General features: G+C 42.2%; 1 protein-coding gene across 1 annotated transcript in view; it reads left to right on the top strand.

The window, feature by feature from the left end:
• The window catches only part of ZYG11B (zyg-11 family member B, cell cycle regulator), a 57,452-nt gene that overhangs the window by 7,018 nt on the left and 28,291 nt on the right, over positions 1 to 22,143 (top strand). The window contains exons 2-3 of the mRNA XM_056122282.1: positions 13,121 to 13,286; positions 18,589 to 19,343. Of these exons, the coding sequence (XP_055978257.1) occupies positions 13,121 to 13,286; positions 18,589 to 19,343 (921 nt within the window). The remainder of the gene's footprint in view (positions 1 to 13,120; positions 13,287 to 18,588; positions 19,344 to 22,143) is intronic.

The raw sequence follows: 22,143 nt of genomic DNA, 5'->3' as shown, positions 1-22,143 counted from the left end.
GGGAGTAACTCCCGAGTGCAGAGCCAGGAGTAACCCCTGAGCATCGCTGGGTGTGATCCAAAAAGCGAAAGAAAGAAAGAAAGAAAGGAAGGAAGGAAGGAAGAAAGGAAGGAAAGAAAGAAAGAAATTGTCATTATTTGCAGTGGAATAAAGTACTTTTTTTGTTTGTTTGTTTGTTTTTGCTTTTTGGGTCACTCCTGGCTCTGCACTCAGGAATCATTCCTAGCAAGCAGTGCTCAGGAAACCATATGGGATGCTGGGAATCGAACCCGGGTCGGCCACATGCAAGGCAAATGCCCTACCCACTGTGCTATCGCTCCAGCCCCAGATAAAGTACATTTTTAATGTTAAAAATAGGAAGACGGTGTTGAAAGAAAATTCACAGTGCTGGGACCTTTATTTAGAGGAGCATGATCTCATGCAATAGCTTTCTCTTAGTTAGCACACAAGTGTGTCAGGTGTTATATTAATCTTCACACTTCATAAGATGTATGATGTTTTCTCATTGCACAGAATAGAAAATTGGGGCCTTGGGGCCAGAATGACAGTAATGGGTAGGGTACTTGCCTTGCAAGTGGTTGATCCGGATTCTGTCCCTGGCATCCCATGTGGTCCCCTGAGCCCTGCCAGGAGTGATCCCGGAATGCAGAGACAGGAGTAAGCCCTGAGCACTGCCAGATGTGGCCCCCAAAACCAAAAAACCAAGCGAACCAAAAATTTGACACTTTGAGAAATTAGTTAACTTGCTATGTTCACATCACTAATAAGTATCAGAAAAGTTCAAGCACAGTGATATCTGAATTTGTGGTGTATAAAACACGTTCCCTGGACTCCATATGGTGTCTGAGGGATCTAAGTTGAATTTGGGCATTTAGAATATTTGTTCTAGGACCTGAGGATGTGACTCGTAGAGCATGAAGATCTGGGTTGGATCCCTGGTGTCACATAATCCACCTCCCTCCCACCCAGCACTGCTGGATGTATCACTGGTGCCCCTGAACACTACTGGGAGTCCCCACTCAAAACAGAACCAAAACCAAAAACAGATTAAATATTTGTACTTAAAAAAGGAAAGAACAAAAGACAACCTCCCCAATTTTGTACCATTGTTTGTTATAAAAATAATTGTTTTTATTGAATGAAAATTGGCCAAAGCATATATACAATTTTATGGTTTTTGTCCATATTGCCAGATTGCTTCATATATAGCATATGACTTTGATGACATTCTCTCTTTAGCATTTAGATGAATGCTTGTGGGGAGGGAGGCCCCTGAGAAAAATCAATAGTTCTCAGGGGCTCGTCCTATCTTTTTGCTCAGAGGGAGTGACCCCTGACAGTGCCCAGGGGAATCATATGTTTTGGGATTTTGAACCAGGGTTGTCGGGCAAGCCTATAAACCCCTATACTGTCTCTCCAGCCCCTCTAGATGAATAAATGCTTTTTCACATTAAAACACTTGGAAGATGTGATAGGGATACACTCAGAATGCGTTAGTTGGCAGAAAAAGCAGAAGACTGGTAGAAATTCAATATTGTTTTAAAAGTGATAATGCACTTTTAATTCTAGCAACATCTATTTTCCATTACGATAGTGTATATTTCAACATACTGTTGCGAATACATGGTATGTATGTGGGTTTGTGGACTCTGTGATTCTTAAGGAGCCTATGATTGAGGCCATGCTTGTTTGAGGGATCTTACAGGACTGCTGCAGTGACTCTGTTGCACTACACAGCTCAGGTGACAATAATACTCAGGAACAGCGGCTTTACAAGATCGCTCTCTTCTGTACTTGTGGTTACTAGTGTATAATAGGAGCTCAGTAAATAGTTGCTACGTGAAAATGTAGTGGAGTAAAAAGCCTTCTTTATCCACCTAAGTTTTTGAGATACCCTCTAGATTAACTGGAGAAGTAAACGATAATTTCTTATGTAATACACCCTCAGGGATATGTGACCTAAGGGCGAATTAGGCAAAAAGAGGGCTGTGTGCCATCCTGAGGAGGGGTGGGCCTTGGGGCTTTAAAGGGGGGAGAGAGAGGGTTTACAGGATTTGAAGAATAATCCTTCACTGGCCTTGCTGAGATAAAGGGATACGTAGAGCACGTTGAGCATCAATAAACCTTGCCTAGTTTCCCTCATTCAACTCTATCTTGCTCACATTCTTGGTAGTCACCTCTGCTGACAACTCTCTTCCAAGTCCAGGTCCTCTAGCGAATTTGAATTTATTTGTAGTGGCTGGAAGCAAACCCTTATATATACACAAGGTGAATACTCTACCACCGAGCTGTATTGCCGTCTCCCCCACTCTTTTTTAAAGCCTCCCCAGCAGTTCTTGGTGTACTTACTGCTACCCTTGGCCCTGCTGGTATGGAGAGGATCATGTAGTGCTGAGTTTGATCGAACTGAGATCTTGCATTTGCAAGGCATGGGCTCCGCTCCTTTGAGTGTCTCCCAGCTTCTAATGTGTCTTTTTTTTTTGGTTTAATTTACTTTTTCTAGGAGTGATAGCACAGCGGGTAGGGCGTTTGCCTTGCATGCAGCCAACATGGCCAACCTGAGTTCAATTCCTCCGCCCCTCTCGGAGAGCCTGGCAAGCTACCAAGAGTATCTCACCCACACGGCAGAGCCTGGCAAGCTACCCGTGACATATTCAGTATGCCAAACACAGTAACCACAAGTCTCATGATGGAGACGTTACTGGGCCCGCTTGAGCAAATCGATGAATAACGGGAGGACCGTGACCGTGATTTTATTTTTTAATTTTTGGGTCACACCTGACAATGCACAGGGGTTACTTTTGGCTCATGCACTCGAATTACTCCTGGCGGTGCTCAGGGGACCATATGAGATGCTGGGAATCAACCCGGGTCGGCCGTGTGCAAGGCAAATGCCCTACCGGCTGTGCTATCACTACAGCCCCCTAATTATTATTTTTTTGGCAGCTAAGGGGAATGTAAAAATTTTTCTTCAATTTGCTGAATCTTTAACTCAAAATAATTGGCAAACCAAAGTGACATAATTGAGGTCAGTGTTAGTGCGAAAGTGGATTTTCCTGTGCTGGTGGGTACAGCCAACCTATACTATGCTATGTTTACAGGCACACAGCCTTGCTGATTTTGAAGTCCGGGAAGAGAGGAGAGAGTCCGGGGAATGTGTGCTTGGAGAGGGAGCAAGAGCCAGAGGTGGGGCTGGGGGCTTCCTTTCATCTGCTGTTGGTCCCAGCCCCAGCCATCCCATTATCTATTCTGATTGTCTACCTGCTCCATGAGATTTAAAGTGACCTGGTGTTCCACACTTATGATTTGCTGTATCATAGGTATTACTGGACCCCTTCAAAAGTCTTTGTATAATATACTAGGACCCTAATCATAAAATCCTTTACTGATTTGTTGTTATGTTGTTATTTTGGCCACATCTGGCGGAGCTCAGGGCTTACTTCTGGCTGCACTCTCAGGGATAAGTCCTGGGGGACTCAGGGGACCATATGGGGTGCTGTGAATCCAAGCTGGGTCAACAGAATGCAAGACAAGTACCTTTACCTGCGATACTATTGCTTCAGTCCTCTCCTTTACTGATCTTTTTGTTTTGTTTTAGTTTTGGGGCCACACCTGGAGGTGCTCAGGGTTTTCTCCTGGTGCTGTGCTCAGGAATCACTCCTGGCAGTTATTGGAGGACCATATGGAGTGCTGGGGTCAGCTTTGTGCAAGGCCAGGCCAGTGCCCTACCCACTATACTATCTCTCTGGCCCCATCATTTATTATATGAGAAAAATTCTTCGCATTTTTTGCACAGTATCCCTAAGCACACATTATGCTATTTTTGCCTCTTAAAAAAGTTTTTTCTTTAACTGATCCTTTTGTCTAGAATGTTCTCTCCCTTTTTGAATTTAATAGTCATGTATTTAACCTTCAAGAGTCCCTATAATCTCTACACTCTTTGGTACATATATCCAACTGACTTGAATCACTCCTTTCCATGTATCTCTACTAGACTTTGTCTCTCCGATACTTTGTACATGTCTTGGTCAGCATTTAACCTGTGGCAATGGTATTGTTTAAGAGATGACTATCTCAGATTATTTCAAACTATCAGAGGGCAAGGATAGCAATGTAGGGTTTTTTTTTTTTTTTTGCTTTTTGGGTCACACCTGACGATGCATAGGGGTTACTCCTGGCTTGTGCACTCAGGAATCACTCCTGGCAGTGCTCAGGGGACCATATAGGATGCTGGGGATCGAACCTGGTCAGCCGCGTGCAGGGCAAACGCCCTACCCGCTGTGCTGTTGCTCCAGCCCCGCAATGTTTTTTCAATGTGATGTCTTAAATTTTTTTGGGCGAGGGATGTTTGGGCCACACTTGAAGGTACTCAGGCTTACTCCTGGCTCTGCACTCAGGGGTCACTCCTAGTGGGCTTGGGAATCATACAGAGTTCCGGGGATTAAATCCTGGTTGGGCCATGTGCGAAGCAAGTGCTCTTCCCACTCTACTTTGGCTCCAGAACCTCAACTGGATGTCTTAACCTCTTTATAGCTCAATGCCTGAGTCTTTGTAGATAAAGATTTGCTCACTGAAAACATATATATACTTTATAGAGAATTGTAAAATGTATTGTTAACTGAGATCTGAGTTATAAAAGGAAGTGGGAGAAGATAAACATTTTGTACAGGTTCCCTGAGCCGGAAAAAGTATAGCGGGTAGGACATTTGGCTTAAATGAAGCCGACCAGGATTCAGTCTCTACTAGCCCATATGGTTCCCTGAGCCCACCAGGAATGATCCTTGAGTAGTTAGGAATGAACCCTTGAACACAGCCTGGTGTGGCCCAACACCCTCTTCCAAAGTTAAAAAAAATTAGCACAGTGGTAGGGTGTTTGCCTTGTGTGCAGCCGACTCGACCGACCCGGGTTCAATTCCTCTGCCCCTCTCGGAGGGCCCAGCAAGCTACTACCTAGAGTATCTCGCCCGAGCGGCAGAGCCTGGCAAGCTACCCGTGATGGATTCGATATGCCAAATACAGTAACAACAAATCTCACAATGGAGATGTTAATGGGCCCACTCGAGCAAATCGATGAACAATGGGAGGACAGCCTCTTAATGATTATTCAGTGCCATATTCTCCTCTTAAAGGAGTATTATTCCTGGTTCTGTACTCAGGAATTACTCTTGGCAGTGTTGGGGGGACCATATGGTATGCTCGGGATCGAACTTGGGTCTGCTGTGTGCAAGGCAAATACTCTACTGCTGTACTATTGCTCTGGCCTTTAAGGAGCATTTTTTAAAAAGTTTTTATGTTTTTGGTCCCCCAGCACCATCAGAAGTGATCCTCTGACCATAGGACCAGGAATGAGCTATGAGCACTAAAGGGTATGGCCTCCCCCCAAAAAGTGTATATATTCTTGGTTAATATTATCAGCCATTTTCTTTTCAAGGGCCTTGTATCTTTTGGGGTTTGGGGCCATATCCTGCTGTGCTTTGGAATCACTCCTGGCTCTGTACTCCTCATGGTCTTGGGGATTATATTAGGTGCTGGGGATTGAACCGAAGTTGGCTTTGTACAAGGCAAATACCCTACCCCCTTTGTGGCCCCAGGCCTTGTATCCTTTGGCAAATGATTTCACATATAATTTTAAAATCTCTAAAATGAAAGATTGAATAAATAGCAGTGCTCCTACATTAAAAGTATAAAAGGTAAAAGGTAAAGGCCCTCCCGTTGATCGTCGATTTGCTCGAGCGGGCCCAGTAACGTCTCCATTGGAGACTTTGTTGTTCCTGTGTCTGGCATATCGAATCCTCTCGGTAGCTTGCCGGGCTCCCCGAGAGGGGCGGAGGAATCGAACTCGGGTCGGCCATGTTGGCCGCTTGTAAGGCGAACGCCCTACCCACTGTGCTATCGCTCCAACCCATTAAAAGTATAATAAAAATTAAAAAAATACAATGAAAAAATAAAATACATCCCCTTTCTTTAGTTGGGGATGTAGCTCAACATAGAACATTTGCCTTGCATGTGTAAGCCCTGGGTTTAATCCTGGTAGAGCTAAAATAAGATACAATAAGTAGACACAGCCTCTCCGTGACGCCTTCTACCTCTTAAAAAATGTAAGATTTAACAAGCTGAAGTATTAGAGTAGGTGTATTTTATTAGCTATATAGTATTTTGAGATCTGGATAAATTTATGGTTTTAAATTTTTTGTAACTTGAGCTCTTAGCTCCATGAAATTCTACAACTTTTAACACCAGAAACTCTTCATTTCAGCATGTAAAAATTTGCATAGGTACTTGAGTATTCTAAAGGCATGTTCATATCCATCTCATTCCTCACTGATATATTGTGAGGTAGTCAGGGTGGGGGTGTAGCTTCAGTTGTACAGATCAGAAAACTGGGAAGGGCCCAGAGGAATAGCATCGCGACTTTTCTACTGGAGGCTATATCGCCCCCTGGGGGCCCCTAAGATATTAAGGGGCCACAGGTAAAAATTACACAAATGGGGAGCTACAGGAACTGCTATTAATATTTTGACATACTTCTCAATTTTGTACTTGTAGTTCTATACACTCTACTGAGATGTTATTCACATGGCATACAATTCATTCGTTGGAGTATACCCAGCTCAGTGGTTCCTACTGTATTCATTGAGGTATACAGCTTTAACCACAATCACTTTTAGGATATTTTTATCATTCCCAGATGAATCCCTGTACCCATTCACTTTGTTATTTTTCTCCAACCACAGGCATCCACTAATCTGTTTTCCTTCTTTGTAGATTTGCTCTTTCTGGGTGTTGTATTTTGTATAAGTAAAATGAAAGTGTCTAGACTTTCCTTTTGTTTTAAAAATTGAATCACGGAGTTACTCAACATTCAGTTTCAGGTATTCAGTGTTCTAACACCAGGCCTTCGCCAGTGTCTACATCCCTCTAATGTCCCTAGTTTCCCTCCACCAAATAGCCTGCCTGTAAGGTAGGCCCTGTTTTTCTTTTCCCTTATTGGCTTTGGCATAGCGTGGTATTTTCTTTTTTGAGGGGAGGGGTGTTCCCTCCCTCAAAATAAAGTGCTTTGGGCTTTTCAGAGTCTGTGATTAGAGATCATCTGTGGCAGTGCTGGGAAACCATAGATGGTGCTGGGGGTGAATCCAAGATGGCTGCATGCAGGTTGCACCTGACCTGCTGTGCTATCTCTTCTGTAGGAATAGAAGTTTTCAAGAATGGTTCATCCATGTTGTACAGTAGATCAGAATTTCTCTCTCCTTTTTTTCTTGTGATTCCATTTTATGGTTACATTTTGTTCATCAGTTTATCAGGTAGTGAACATTGGGAGTTATATCCAATTTTTAGCTACTATTAGTATCATGTTACTAACATTCAGTTTTTGTTTGATACATGCTTTCATTTCTCTTAGGTACATTCCTAGGAGTGGATTGCTGAGTTATATTGTAATTGCCAGACTGTTTTCTGAAGTGGATGCTTCACTCTGAATTCCCATCAGAAGGAGGGGAGGTCTTAGTTTCTCCATATCTTCACCAAGCGGTTACTCACTTTTTTTAGTCATTACGTGTGGGAAGTGGTATTTTATTATGATTTGGATTTCTCATCTGATGATTTCTGTTGATCATCTTTCATGCGTTATTTGATCATTTTATTTCTTAACAGTGACCTCTGGGTCTTTGCCTATTTTTAATTGAGTTACTGATATTTTTGAGTTGTAGGGTTTATTGTTGAATACACAAATTCCTTTTTTGGGTTATTTTTTGCAACTTTTTTCTTATGTTCTGTGGTCTGCCTTCCTTCCTTCCTATAGTTTTATTTAGAGAAATGTAAGAAAAATCAGAGAGCGAGAAAGTACACAGTACAGATTGTGCTGAGGACAACAGAAAATAGGCTCTTCTCACTTTCTTGATGACCTTGAAAGTACAAATTTTTTAAAAATTTTGTTAAAAAATTTCACATGAGTGAAATACTGTTAAAATTTCTTATACAAAGTTACTAAGCCACCAAAGTGCCCTTGATCCTTCACCACCATCCTTAAGGCAACTATTTTTAAAATGTGCATATGAAATAACTATGGTCTGAATTCTTCATACATCATATAGTTTAAATCTTCTGATGTAAGTCTTAGAAATGAAATTTTTTATGTAAATAAAATTCCATAATTGGACTAAATATACCCAAATATTGCCTTTTTTAACTACATAATTGAATATTTTTTGTGTTTGTCTGGTATTAGGGCTCAAACCCAAGGCCTAGCATCAAATACATGCAAGACATGTATTCTACCAATTAATCCCTGACCCTACTACATTTTGTAAATAAACCGAATAACAGCATGTTTCTACACTAGTAATCCATGTCCCACTGGTGCTGTATGCCTGTTCATAAACACTGGAGACACAATCTAAAACATTTTAAAAACAGTTCATTGGGACTGGAGAGATAGCACAGCCGGTAGGGCGTTTGCCTTGCACGCAGCTGACCCAGGTTCGATTCCCACCATCCCATATGGTCCCCTGAGCACCGCCAGAAGTGATTTCTGAGTGCAGAGCCAGGAGTAACCCCTGTGTATCGCCGGGTGTGACCCAAAAAGCTAAATCAATCAATCAATCAAAACAGTTCATTTACTTCTGGCAGCACTGAGTTTTGCCCTAGGCTACAATGAGCAGCAGATAAGAAATAATGTATCAGGATTCCTAGAAGCAGATTGATTAAGATCTGCTAAGAACTGACTGCAGACAGTTGTAAAAGAGCAATAAAAACATCTATTAGGCAACCCTTGCAGTAGAAACATCTACTGGCCAACCAAGATTTTGTCTTATTATTAGAATCTTTTATAGCGTGAGCATTCATCATGATGATCATTTTCTCATTAAGAAGAAATGTACTGTGTGGGGTTTCGTTGTAAATAAAATTGCTTCTTATCAAAAGTAAATAATGTTATTCAGTAGGTGAGATGTGAAATAAATATGCATGTTCCCCTCCCCCCCAAAAAATTTAAAGAATTAAGTTCAGTTTACTGTTTGTTCTTTGGTTATTTGTGCCTTCGGTGTCCTGTCTAAGAAACAGTTTATTGCTTTGCACGTGGGAGCTCTGAAGTCAGTTGTTCACTCTGCTGTTCTGTCATACTCTGCCAGAATGACCTCTGAGCTGAGCTGGGAATAGCTTTCCTCCCTTAGTACTGCAGAGTGAAATTCCACCCCCTCCCAACAAAACAAAGGAATGAAAGAAAGGCAGCCCTAAATAATTATTAAGTCAAAGTCAGAAATATTTCTACATCAAATTGTTAAATAATAGCATTTTGATATAACATAGATGAAGAAAAAGAAATTCTCACTGATGTTGAATGAAACATTGTTATTCAAGGACCTGGTTTGTTATAAAATCAGAATTTCCGAAACTTTTGGGGACTTCTGCACTTATGTTTTCTTCCAGGAACTTCATAATTCTGGCTCTGGCATTTAAGTCTTTGATCCATTTTTTAAAACATGATGTATAGGGGCAGAGAGATAGCACAGCAGGTAGGGTGCTTGTCTTGCATGTGGCCGACCCAGGTTCAATTCCCAGTGCATTATATGGTCCCCCTAGCCTGCCAGGAGTGATCCGTGAGTTCAGAGCCAGGAGTAAATTCTGAGCACCACAGATGAGCCCCCCAAACAAACAAAATAGTTATGATGTACAGTAGGACTCTCTCTTTATACTTGTGTCTGTAGATTTCCGACGGTCTCAGCAGTATTTGTTGAAAAGTCTATTCTTTGGGCTGGGATGTGTGTAGCAATAAAGCATTTGGCTGTATGTGTGAGACGCTGTGTTCACTCCTTGACGTCTCTCATTCTTTCTCAATACCACGCTGCTTTGTATTGAAATGTGAAGTAGTTTTATATAGAAAAATGTGGAGAGAAGACAGAGTAAGAGAGAGAGAGGGAGAGAGAGAGGGAAAGAGAGGGAGAGAGCAAAGAAACAAAGTAATCATAGGTTGTGATATGATTGGGGCAACAGAGCAAGAAACTGTATTGAAATTTTTATTTTACGATTTTTAAAAATTTTTTAAATTTATTTTATATTTTTATTTTATAAATATTTTTATTTTTATAAAAATTTATTTTTCTAAAGTTGTTCACAATAATTTGTTACATTTAATATTCCAACACCACTCCCACTACCATATTTCAAATGTTTCCACCCTGACTCCCAACTCTTGCCCCCAACGCAGGGCTAAATAATTTATTTTGTATTGCTTCTTCTAAGTCATCCACTAAAAATGATCCAAAAAAATTTCCTTAGAGGAAAGTATGTGAAGATTGTTGTATTTCACCCTGGAGCCATTAAGCTTTTATAAAAGAATGTGGCCACGCACTCCAAGAGTTCTAAACTTTTATTTATTTATTTTTCTTTTGGGGTCACAGTGGCGGTGCACAGGGGTTACTCCTGGCTCATGCACTGAGGAATTACTCCTGGCGGTGCTCAGGGGACCATATGGGATGCTTGAATCGAACCCTGGTCAGGCTGCGTGCAAGGCAACCGTCCTACCCACTGTGATATCACTCCAGCCCCAGGAGTTCTAAAATTTTAAATAAAGTTATATAGCTGAGGTTAATTAATTTATTTTTTTTTACTGGATGGTGACTTTGGGGTTTGGAGGCATCTCTATGGTGTATCATTCTGTGCTCTCTTCTGAGAGACTTATTTCTGAGTCTCTGAATCATGGCTGTTAATGAGATTATATGGCACCAGAGGCAGTTTCTGGGTGTGACTGCCAGGCTACCGGAAACATAGGGAGATGGGGGAAGGTCTCCTATTTCCAACTTGGTCTGATGCTGGAGATTTCAGTCACAAGTCTCACATACCTTTTTTTTTTTTTTAGCAGATTTGCTTATAGGTAAGGCTCATCCAAGTCTGTGCAGATCAACTGGTTGTATTTAAATTTTAAGCCAGCAAGTGTGATGAATTGGACTTGTTCTTTTCCAAGATTATATTGATTACTCTAGGCTACCTGTCTGTCCAGAATAATTTTAGGATCAACTTGTTCATTTTTGTAAAAGCTGGAAGCTGGGAGGGCTGGTGATATGGCAGCTCAAGTGTTAAGGACATGAGCTTTTCATGTATGAGGCCCTGGGCTTGACTTCAACACTGCATGACTTCCTGTTACTATTTGAAGGATGCTAAGAAAGATGTTACTTTTCTATAATAATTTTTCACTAAGTCAAAATAAAGATACTACTTGACTACTTTGTAAAATAGGGTTTAGAAATCAATGAAATGATTGATAATGCATGTAAAACACTCAGCACAGTGTTTTAAAAAATGTGATGCTTGTGATAACTACTAAAATCATATTTCAGTTATGTAGTTTTGGGGGATATTTAGGGTATTTTTATAATTAAAACCCTTACACTCGTGCTAATCATTGTGCTAATTTGGTTAAGGCGTTTTGGAGGGGTGGTGGTGGTCACACACAGCTATGCTCAGAGCTTACTCCCGGCTTTGTGCTCGGGACTCTCTCTTGGCTGGATCAGGGGACTATATGTGAGGATGGAGATCAAATCCCCATGAGCCTTGTGCAAGACAAGTGCTGTACTTGCTTTACTATCTCGTGGGCCCCTTATTTGGTTAGTTCCTTATTCCTCATACTAGAATAATTGTTAAACTTTTTAATTTAATTTAATTTTTTATTTTTGGGTCACACCCGGCAATGCACAGGGGTTACTCCTGGCTCTGCACTCAGGAATTACTCCTGGCAGTGCTCAGAGGACCATAGGAATTGAACCACGGTCGACTGCATGCAAGGCAAATGCCCTACCCGCTGTACTATCACTCCAGCCCCTTAGTAAACATTTTTGAAGATGCTAATATCTGTCACAGATTCTTTTACCCAACTTTATATTTAAATTACCAGGTTGAGATGGGGATTTTATAGGATATTAGTTGGCAAGTAAATTGGATATGGATTTTTGGAAAGATTCAGTCTACCAATATAAGAATTTTAATCTTGAGACCTGAGACATAGCTTAATGGATTGAGCACATGCTTTGCCTGTGGTAGGCCTTGGTACAATTCCCAGCACTACATATGGTTCTCCAACCATCACCATTGTCCCCCAACACAGTCTCATCGGGTGGGGTCCAAGCATTTTATTTATTTTTTATTTTATTAAAAATTTTTTTTGAATCACCATGAGGTAGATCCTTACAAAGCTGTTCATAATTGGGTTTCAGTCAGGCACTGTTACAACACCCATCCTTCCACCAGTGTAGTTTCCCAGCACCATTGTCCCATCTCCCCCAAATCCCCCCAGCCTGCCTCTGTGGCAGCACTTTCTCTCTCTCTCTCTCTCTCTCTCTCTCTCTCTCGACATTATGGTTTACAGTACAGATGATGAAAGGTTATCATGTACTTTTACTTACTTTCAACACTCAGTTCTTGTCAAGAGTGATTATTTCCACTTTCCAGTTACAGTTGTCATACTGGACCCTCCTCTATCTTAACTACTCTCCACTTTGCACACACTTGTGGTAATTTCCAACCATTGACCAGTCCTCCTGGCCCCTGTTTTCCTTGGCCTTGGATTTTGTTCTTTCTTCAGGCCCATGAACCTTCCTTCCTATGTTTTTTTACTTTGTGATTTTTTTTTTGGAGGGGGCACACCTGGCAATGCTCAGGGGTTACTCCTGACTTTGCACTCAGGAATTAGTCTTGGCAGTGCTTTGGGGAACATATGGGAGTCTGGGATCCAACTTGGGTCAGCTGGATCATTAATGCAAAGCAAATACCCTACCTGCTGTACTGTCTTCTTCCTCTGAAGGTTTGAGGAGAGGAAGATTATGGGGTGATAATTTTGGAAGATTAATCTACAGAGAGTAGGTCCCCCCTACTTTCCCTGACTATGTGCTTACATACTATCCAGTATGTCCTGTATTACTATCTGTCATAGATTTACTTAACTATCTGTGTAAATGTTTCACTTTTCTTGCTTCTTGAGAACATGAGACACCCATATATTCCCTCAGTCTTGTTCAGTATTTGGCATGTAGTAAATAATAAATAATGAGGAAATGAATGCTTTTTTTCTTTACTTTTCTGGAAACTGACTTGTTGGTGTTTTTGTCTCTTTTTTTTCTTCCTCGGCTCCAAGGAGGAGGCATCTCCTTATTCCTTACTTGATATCTGCTTGAATTTCCTGACGACTCACCTGGAGAAGTTCTGCTTAGCAAGACACGATGGAACCTTGTGTCTGCAAGAACCTGGAGTATTCCCTCAGGAGGTGGCTGACCGACTGCTGAAGACCATGGCTTTTCATGGTAAAAAACAAATGTATAGAGGAAATTGGTTTTTTTTTTTTTTGTTTTATTTATGTGCTGCAGATTAGCATTGTGTGTTGGAAGATCCTGCTTCTAGGGAAAGGAATTCATTTATTTTCATCTATCCTAGTATTTGATGTGCAATTTGGAATAGTATTTTCCTTTTCTGGTCTGAGAAAGTCTCTTTCTTTACTTTTGTCCTTTTGGAAGTCATTTTCATGACAAAAATAACATCTCTAATTTATAAAACATCCACTTAGAAGTCTGCAGGTATAACATTTTTACTTCATATTTTATGAAAATTTTACCTTGGGCTTTCGTTAAAATGGGAGATCACAGCTAATTTAGTATTTCTGCTTTCAAAAATCCTGAAACTAAATTGGGTAAGTTTCATCACTGAAATTTTACTTTTATGTATTAAAGATATTTTTAACTTTTGTTTTTAAATTGAGCAAAATGTAATGCCTTTTTTTTTTTTTTTTTGGCTTTTGGAGTCACACCTGGCGATGCACAGGGGTTACTCCTGCCTCTGCACTCAGGAGTTACTCCTGGCGGTGCTCAGGGAACCATATGGGATGCTGGGAATCGAACCCGAGTCGGCTGCGTGCAAGGCAGATGCCCTACCCGCTGTGCTATCTCTCCAGCCCCTGTAATGCCTTTTTAATTTAAGCTTTACATATTTAGTCTTAGGTAAAGGTAAAGGTAAAGGCCCTCCCGTTGATCGTCGATTTGCTCGAGCGGGCCCAGTAACGTCTCCATTGGAGACTTTGTTGTTACTGTGTCTGGCATATCGAATACTCTCGGTAGCTTGCCGGGCTCTCCGAGAGGGGCGGAGGAATCGAACTCGGGTCGGCCATGTTGGCCGCTTGTAAGGCGAACACCCTACCCGCTGTGCTATCACTCCAGCCCCAAATCGACGAACAAATATTTAGTCTTAAAAGAAGGAAATCTGATTTCCGGTCACAGGTCGGAAATCATATAAAAATGGACCATAATGGTAACTAACATTTATTTATTTGTTAGGAATTTTTGTTTTTCTTCAATTTTATTAAAACTCCTCAAAAGATAACTTATTATTCTGTTTATATATTGATAAGGAACAGATTCAGAGAAGTAACTTTTTTGTTAAGGATTATATGGCTAGTAAATGGTGAAGCCTGGTTGAAGTGCAAGTTGCCTGATCAGTGTCCGTCCTTCCTTCCTTCCTTCCTCCCTCCCTCCCTCCCTCCTTTCCTTTGTCCTTCCTTCCCTCCTCCCCCTTCCTTCCTTCCTTCCTTCCTTCCTTCCTTCCTTCCTTCCTTCCTTCCTCCCTCCCTCCCTCCCTCCCTCCTTTCCTTTGTCCTTCCTTCCCTCCTCCCCCTTCCTTCCTTCCTTCCTTCCTTCCTCCCTCCCTCCCTCCCTCCCTCCCTCCCTCCCTCCCTCCTTTCCTTTGTCCTTCCTTCCCTCCTCCCCCTTCCTTCCTTCCTTCCTTCCTTCCTTCCTTCCTTCCTTCCTTCCTCCCTCCCTCCCTCCCTCCCTCCTTCTCTTTTTCCTTCCTTCCTTCCTTCCTTCCTTCCTTCCTTCCTTCCTTCCTTCCTTCTTTCCTTCCTCCCTCCCTCCCTCCCTCCCTCCCTCCTTCTCTTTTTCCTTCCTTCCTTCCTTCCTTCCTTCCTTCCTTCCTTCCTTCCTTCCTTCCTCCCTCCCTCCCTCCCTCCCTCCTTCTCTTTTTCCTTCCTTCCTTCCTTCCTTCCTTCCTTCCTTCCTTCCTTCCTTCCTTCCTCCCTCCCTCCCTCCCTCCCTCCCTCCCTCCTTCTCTTTTTCCTTCCTTCCTTCCTTCCTTCCTTCCTTCCTCCCTCCCTCCCTCCCTCCCTCCCTCCTTCTCTTTTTCCTTCCTTCCTTCCTTCCTTCCTTCCTTCCTCCCTCCCTCCCTCCCTCCCTCCCTCCCTCCTTCTCTTTTCCTTCCTTCCTTCCTTCCTTCCTTCCTTCCTTCCTTCCTCCCTCCCTCCCTCCCTCCCTCCTTCTCTTTTTCCTTCCTTCCTTCCTTCCTTCCTTCCTTCCTCCCTCCCTCCCTCCCTCCCTCCCTCCCTCCCTCCTTCTCTTTTCCTTCCTTCCTTCCTTCCTTCCTTCCTTCCTCCCTCCCTCCCTCCCCCCTCCTTCTCTTTTTCCTTCCTTCCTTCCTTCCTTCCTTCCTTCCTTCCTCCCTCCCTCCCTCCCTCCCTCCTTCTCTTTTTCCTTCCTTCCTTCCTTCCTTCCTTCCTTCCTTCCTTCCTCCCTCCCTCCCTCCCTCCCTCCCTCCCTCCTTCTCTTTTTCCTTCCTTCCTTCCTTCCTTCCTTCCTTCCTTCCTTCCTTCCTTCCTCCCTCCCTCCCTCCCTCCCTCCTTCTCTTTTTCCTTCCTTCCTTCCTTCCTTCCTTCCTTCCTTCCTTCCTTCCTCCCTCCCTCCCTCCCTCCCTCCCTCCCTCCTTCTCTTTTTCCTTCCTTCCTTCCTTCCTTCCTTCCTTCCTTCCTTCCTTCCTCCCTCCCTCCCTCCCTCCCTCCCTCCTTCTCTTTTTCCTTCCTTCCTTCCTTCCTTCCTTCCTTCCTCCCTCCCTCCCTCCCTCCCTCCCTCCCTCCCTCCTTCTCTTTTCCTTCCTTCCTTCCTTCCTTCCTTCCTTCCTCCCTCCCTCCCTCCCCCCTCCTTCTCTTTTTCCTTCCTTCCTTCCTTCCTTCCTTCCTTCCTTCCTTCCTCCCTCCCTCCCTCCCTCCCTCCTTCTCTTTTTCCTTCCTTCCTTCCTTCCTTCCTTCCTTCCTTCCTTCCTCCCTCCCTCCCTCCCTCCCTCCCTCCCTCCTTCTCTTTTTCCTTCCTTCCTTCCTTCCTTCCTTCCTTCCTTCCTTCCTTCCTTCCCTCCCTCCCTCCCTCCCTCCCTCCCTCCTTTCCTCCCTCCCTCCCTCCCTCCCTCCTTCCTTCCCTTCCTCCCTCACTGCCTCCTGCTTCCTTCCTTCCCTCCCTCCCCTCTTCCCTCCCACACTTGGCAGTGCTCAGGGGTGACTCCTGCTGTTGCATTCAGCAATTACTCCTGCAGGTTCAGGGGACCATATGGGATGCCAGGGATTGAACCCACATTGGCTATGTGTAAGGCAGGAGTCTTACCGGCTATACTATCTCTCCAGCCCCCATCTCTGTTCTGTGCCAAAAAGCCTCTCTTTTCCTAGAGGCCAGATAATAACATATACTTTTGTTGTGTTTTTACATACATATATTTTATGTTTTCTATTTCTATATTGTTACACATAAAAATAAGTACTATGTAAATAAGTATGTAATTTTCCTGCACTAGGGATGTGCCTTAAGTAATGGGCACTTTGCTTGTGTTTAACCCCTGGTACCACACCCAAAAATTCGTATCAGTTTTTCTAACGTATGATATTTTTATATGTGTGTAAAGCAAAAATGCAGAGAATGCATTTTAAGAAAGGTGATAGAGGGGGCTAGAGCGATAGCACAGTGGGTAGGGCGTTTGCCTTACACATGGCCGACACGGGTTCGATTCCCAGCATCCCGTATGGTCCCCTGAGCACTGCCAGGAGTAGTTCCTGAATTCATGAGCCAGGAGTAACCCCTGAGCATCACCGGGTGTGACCCCCTCCAGAAAAAATATAGAAAAGAAAGGGTGATAGAAACTGACTATCATTGAGGTATGTTAGAATAATTTAGGAAAGATGAGAACATCTACATTGATTCCCACTGAGTTGCTCAAATTTAAAATCTCTTTGTTAAAGTTAAGTGGTCTAGAGAGATAGTGTAGGAGTATAGGAAGTACTTGATATATGTTGGTTCGTGTGGCAGGATCGAGAACCAAAGTCATGGTCTCACACTTGCAAGACTGGTAAAGACTTGCAAGACTCTTATGCCAGGGTTTAATGGCTCCAGGATAAAATACAGCAATCTTCACGTACTTCCCTCTAAGGAAACTTTATTGGCCCATTTTTAGCGGATTATTCATAACAAGCAATACAAAATTAATGGTTTCGGTTCTGCTTTGGGAGGCACGTTTTGGCATCTGGGGTGGGAACATTTGAAATATGGTTGTGGGAAGGTGCAATGGTGGTGGGATTGGTGTTTAAATATTAAATGTAATGAATTACTGTGAACAACTTTATAAAAATAAAATTTAAAAAAATAATGAATTAGAGACACGTATGTATAGATGTCTGTGTGTCCATATGCTTCTCTGTGTAATAAAGTGTTAGAATTACTTAGAGGCGTGGCTCAGGAATAGGGGGTCCTACCTTACATTCATGAGCTTCAAGCATTAGATCCCTGGTGCCACAAGGATGACCTTCCCGTGTGCGGCTTGAGCACTGCAACCAAATGTCTGTGTGAGCATCGCAGCACAAGAAGGATATATATATATATATATATATATATATATATATATATATATATACTCTGCTTACAAATTAGCACCACCAAACCCAGTAGCATAACACAAGGTTTGTACCTCACTGAGGGTTCATAAACCCTCCACGTTTCCGGAGGGTCTTCTCCAGGGTTGCCCAGGATCTAGACTGAGGAGACTTCTCTCTCATGAAGCTGCACTGCTTAGAGCTTGGAGACTCTTCTTGTGTGGTGGGAGAAGAGAGCATGGGAAATCAGGCACTGTTTCTCAGGTGTTTCGCTTTTCTAGAATTAGACTTTTGGATCTGTTTAATTCTAGGGGATTGGGAAATGCAGCTGGTTGTGTATCCCAGAAGTCAAGGAGACCAGATGTTAGTGAAGATCAGCAAGTGTGTGCTGCAGTTCTGATTTTTCCACTGGCTCCACTGTGATTTTGGAAAGCTATTTTTCCGAACCCCAGTTTATTTAATTGTAGATAATATCCTTATCTCACGAACTTTTCATGTATAGTAAAAGAAACCTGTTTGTCTTTGTTTCTGCTTGCTTGACCACTGGTGTTCTTTCCCTAAAGATGCCGTTCTCTCCAATGTCATGGAGAGTTCTACATCCCTCTATGTGGATTCAGGGCCGATATCAAGGTTTTCGTTTTGTTTTTGTTTGGGGCAACATTCACCAGTGTTCAGGGCTGACTCCTGGCTCTGCATTTAGTAATCACTGCTGGTGGGCTCAGGGGACCATATGGAATGCCAGGGATAGAACTCAGATTGGCTGCACTCAGGGCAGATGCCTTACCTGTGGGTACTATTTCTCCAGCTTCTGATAACAAGGTCTTTAAACCATTTTGATTCTATTGAGATTTATTTTTAAATTTGAATATTATGGACATTTTTTAAATTATTCTTTCACTTCTTTTGAACTTAAAGCTCTGCTTTTTTTTTTCCCCCAGGTCTACTGAATGATGGAACTGTAGGTATCTTTAGGGGCAACCAGATGCGCTTAAAGCGAGCTTGCATTCGCAAAGCCAAGATCTCTGCTGTTGCTTTCCGGAAAGCCTTCTGCCATCACAAGTTAGTAGAACTTGATGCCACGGGTGTGAATGCTGACATCACGATTACAGACATCATTAGTGGGCTTGGCAGTAACAAGTGGATCCAGCAAAATCTCCAGTGCTTAGTGCTGAACTCATTAACGCTCTCTCTTGAAGATCCTTATGAGCGGTGCTTCAGTCGGCTTTCCGGCCTTCGAGCGTTAAGCATCACCAATGTTCTCTTTTACAATGAAGACCTGGCGGAAGTTGCCTCGTTGCCAAGATTAGAGAGCCTGGATATTTCTAACACCTCAGTCACAGACATCACTGCTCTGCTGGCATGTAAAGATCGACTCAAGTCCCTAACCATGCACCACTTGAAATGTTTAAAAATGACAACTACTCAGATACTGGATGTTGTTCGGGAACTAAGACATCTGAATCATCTTGATATTTCGGATGATAAACAGTTTACGTCGGACATAGCTCTTCGCTTACTAGAACAGAAGGACATCCTGCCCAACCTTGTCTCCCTGGATGTTTCTGGGAGAAAGCATGTGACAGATAAAGCTGTTGAAGCCTTTATACAACAGCGCCCCAGCATGCAGTTTGTAGGTTTGCTGGCCACTGATGCTGGTTACTCTGAGTTTCTCACAGGCGAAGGACTTTTAAAGGTTAGATTTTTAAAATATTATATTTTATCATGCTGACCAATATCTTGGGCACATAAAAGATTCTATTAAGATAAATGCCTAATAATATGCAGGGCATATTCAAGATATAGAACCTGTGTAGTGGAAAAATCTTGCTTTTAGAGCAAGAGTTCTAATTAAAATCTCTACTTGCTTCATGAGCCAACCCAAGCATGATATAACTTTGTTTTCATTTCTTTATCAAGCGTTTTATTCCTACCTTACAGAATTCTCATAGTGATTAATAATGATATTTAATTATGTGAAGCTACCTGTGATGTATTCGATATGCCAAACACAGTAACTAGTGTCACAATGGAGACGTTACTGGGCCCGCTCGAGCAAAACCGATGAACAACGGGAGGACAGTGACAGTGATTAAATGACATAGTATTTAATTACATGCCATGCATTTCATGTAATAATCCCTGGACTGATACTAATTTTATTCTGTTTATTTGTTTGATTTTGGTTTTGGGCTACACCTGGGAATGCTCAGGCTTACTTCTGACTATACTCAGGGGTCACTCATGGTGATGCTCAAAGGATCATGGTAATACTGGGGATAGAACTAGGGTTGACACCTGCAAGGCGAGCACCTTACCTCCCCCCTTACTTTCTCTTTGGCTCCTCATTATGATAATGCTTAAGTATTTTAGTTCTTATTTCTTGTTTATTTTGTGACACCTGGCAATGCTCAGGGGTTACTCCTGGCTCTGTACTCAGGAATCATTCCTGGTGGTGCTCAGGGGCCCATATTGGATGCTGGGGATCGAACCACGGTCAGCCACATGTCTGGCAACTGCCCTATCAGCTGTACTATCACTCCCTGTTTGGGTATTTCAGATGATTTATTTATTTACAAAAAACAAAAAAAGCCACCATTTTTTGTGTTGGAGCCACACCCAGCAGATGTGGAGTAAAAGCCTGGAAAACCAACAGACTAGAAAAACGAAGGGACAGCCAGGCTTCTACCAGTCTAAAAAGAGTTCAGGATATAAGATGGTGATGTACTTTATTTATTGATTAAGGAATTAATACATCAAGAGGGTTTAAATAAAAAATACATAAAGCATGCACCCCTATTCCCTGAGCTAGCTTCCTGGCTCTCAATTTCACCACTACTATTCACTGTAAGGTTTCACTGTAAGATCCTTGCAAACTTTGAGGTTGTTTGTGGGGAGGGGCAGTGAGATGTAACCATTATTGAGTCTTAATTGTGCCTGTATTACTGAAACTGAAGCAGGGTACAGTAACTGTGCGGTGAAATACAGTAATACCCAAGATAGCACTAACAAAACACCAGATAAGCAAGAAAAGGGGAGAGGAACTGAACAACCACCTCCTCTAAGAAGACATACAGATGGTTAACAGGTATATGAAAAAGTGCTCATTATCTCTAAATATAAGGGAAATGTAAAACAATATGAGGTGTCAGCTCACACTAGTGAAAATGACCTGTATCAAAAGATCCAGAAAAAAAGGGCCAGAGGGATAGTACAATAGCCAAGGTCTGAAATAACTCAAATGCCTTCAGACAGGTAAGTGGATAAAGATGTGAGATATATATATGTATATGTATATATATATATAGTGAAATACTAAACTATAAGAAAAGATGAAATCTTGTGTACAACTTGTATGCTACTTGAGGGTGTCATGTAAAGAAAAATAAATCAAAAGGAGGACGAATACTGCATAGGCTTCCAAGTACTACCAGGTTTGGCCCCAATCTTTCCCAAACTGCCAGACCAACCACTGAAACCATTAGTCTTGCACGCTGGACCATGTATGTCCAGTTAAAAAACATATAGCAGGGGACAGAGTGAAAGCTGCATGGGCCTGAGCTAATGCTTTATGTATTGAGACCTGGATTTGATCCCTGGCCCTGCCTGATTCCCAAGCACTACCTGAAGCAACCCCCGAACTCCACTGGGTGCGGTCCCCAAACCAAATCAAAAAAAGCAATCTCCCTCAGTTCTAGTAGTAATCAGATTATTAGTTTCTATATAGTTTTAAAGACAAGTTTTTTGTTTTTGTTTTGTTTTGCTTTTTGGGTCACACCTGGCGATGCTCAGGGGTTACTCCTGGCTCTGCACACAGGAATTACTCCAGGCGGTGCTCGGGGAACCATGTGGGATGCTGGGAATCGAACCTGGGTTGGCCGCGTGCAAGGCAAACACCCTACCCGCTCTGCTGTTGCTCCAGCCCCCTAAAGACAAGTTGTTTATCTCTGAAGACCTTTAATGAATCTGATCCATTGTCCCAAATTATGTCTTTGGGGTATCTTTTAGTTTATAGATTTCCTCTCCGTTCTTTTTTTTTTTCCTTACAAATTATCTGTGAAAGAACCTGGATCACTTTGATTTGTAGTTTCCCTCAAGCTGGAGTTTCTTTATTGTATACTTATGGTACATAGGTATCTTCGTATCTTCTGCACATATTGGATTTGTAAGCTTTTATATTTTTCCTTATATATTAGGCTTTTTTAAATCAGTAAATAATGTCTAGTTGTTATTCTGTGATCTTAACAGTTAATGACTCTAAATATTCAGGTTCATTCATTGGGGAATTTCAGTGATAATCTTTCTAATTTATTTTTTATTATAGTTCTTTCATAAGAAAGATATATGAGATCTTTAATGATATATGAGTAACAGTTTAACATAAATGCATTAATTGGGGTAAATAAATTCCTAAATAGACGTAGGTTTGCACAGAAATTCTATGTAGAATGAGAACTTGGTAAATCTTGGGAAATTAATTAATATGTTTAGATGCT

The sequence above is a fragment of the Sorex fumeus genome, unplaced genomic scaffold (assembly GCF_029834395.1).
Source record: "Sorex fumeus unplaced genomic scaffold, SorFum_2.1 ptg000045l, whole genome shotgun sequence".
NCBI lineage: Eukaryota > Metazoa > Chordata > Mammalia > Eulipotyphla > Soricidae > Sorex > Sorex fumeus.
This window is presented reverse-complemented; position numbering and strand designations above follow the sequence as displayed.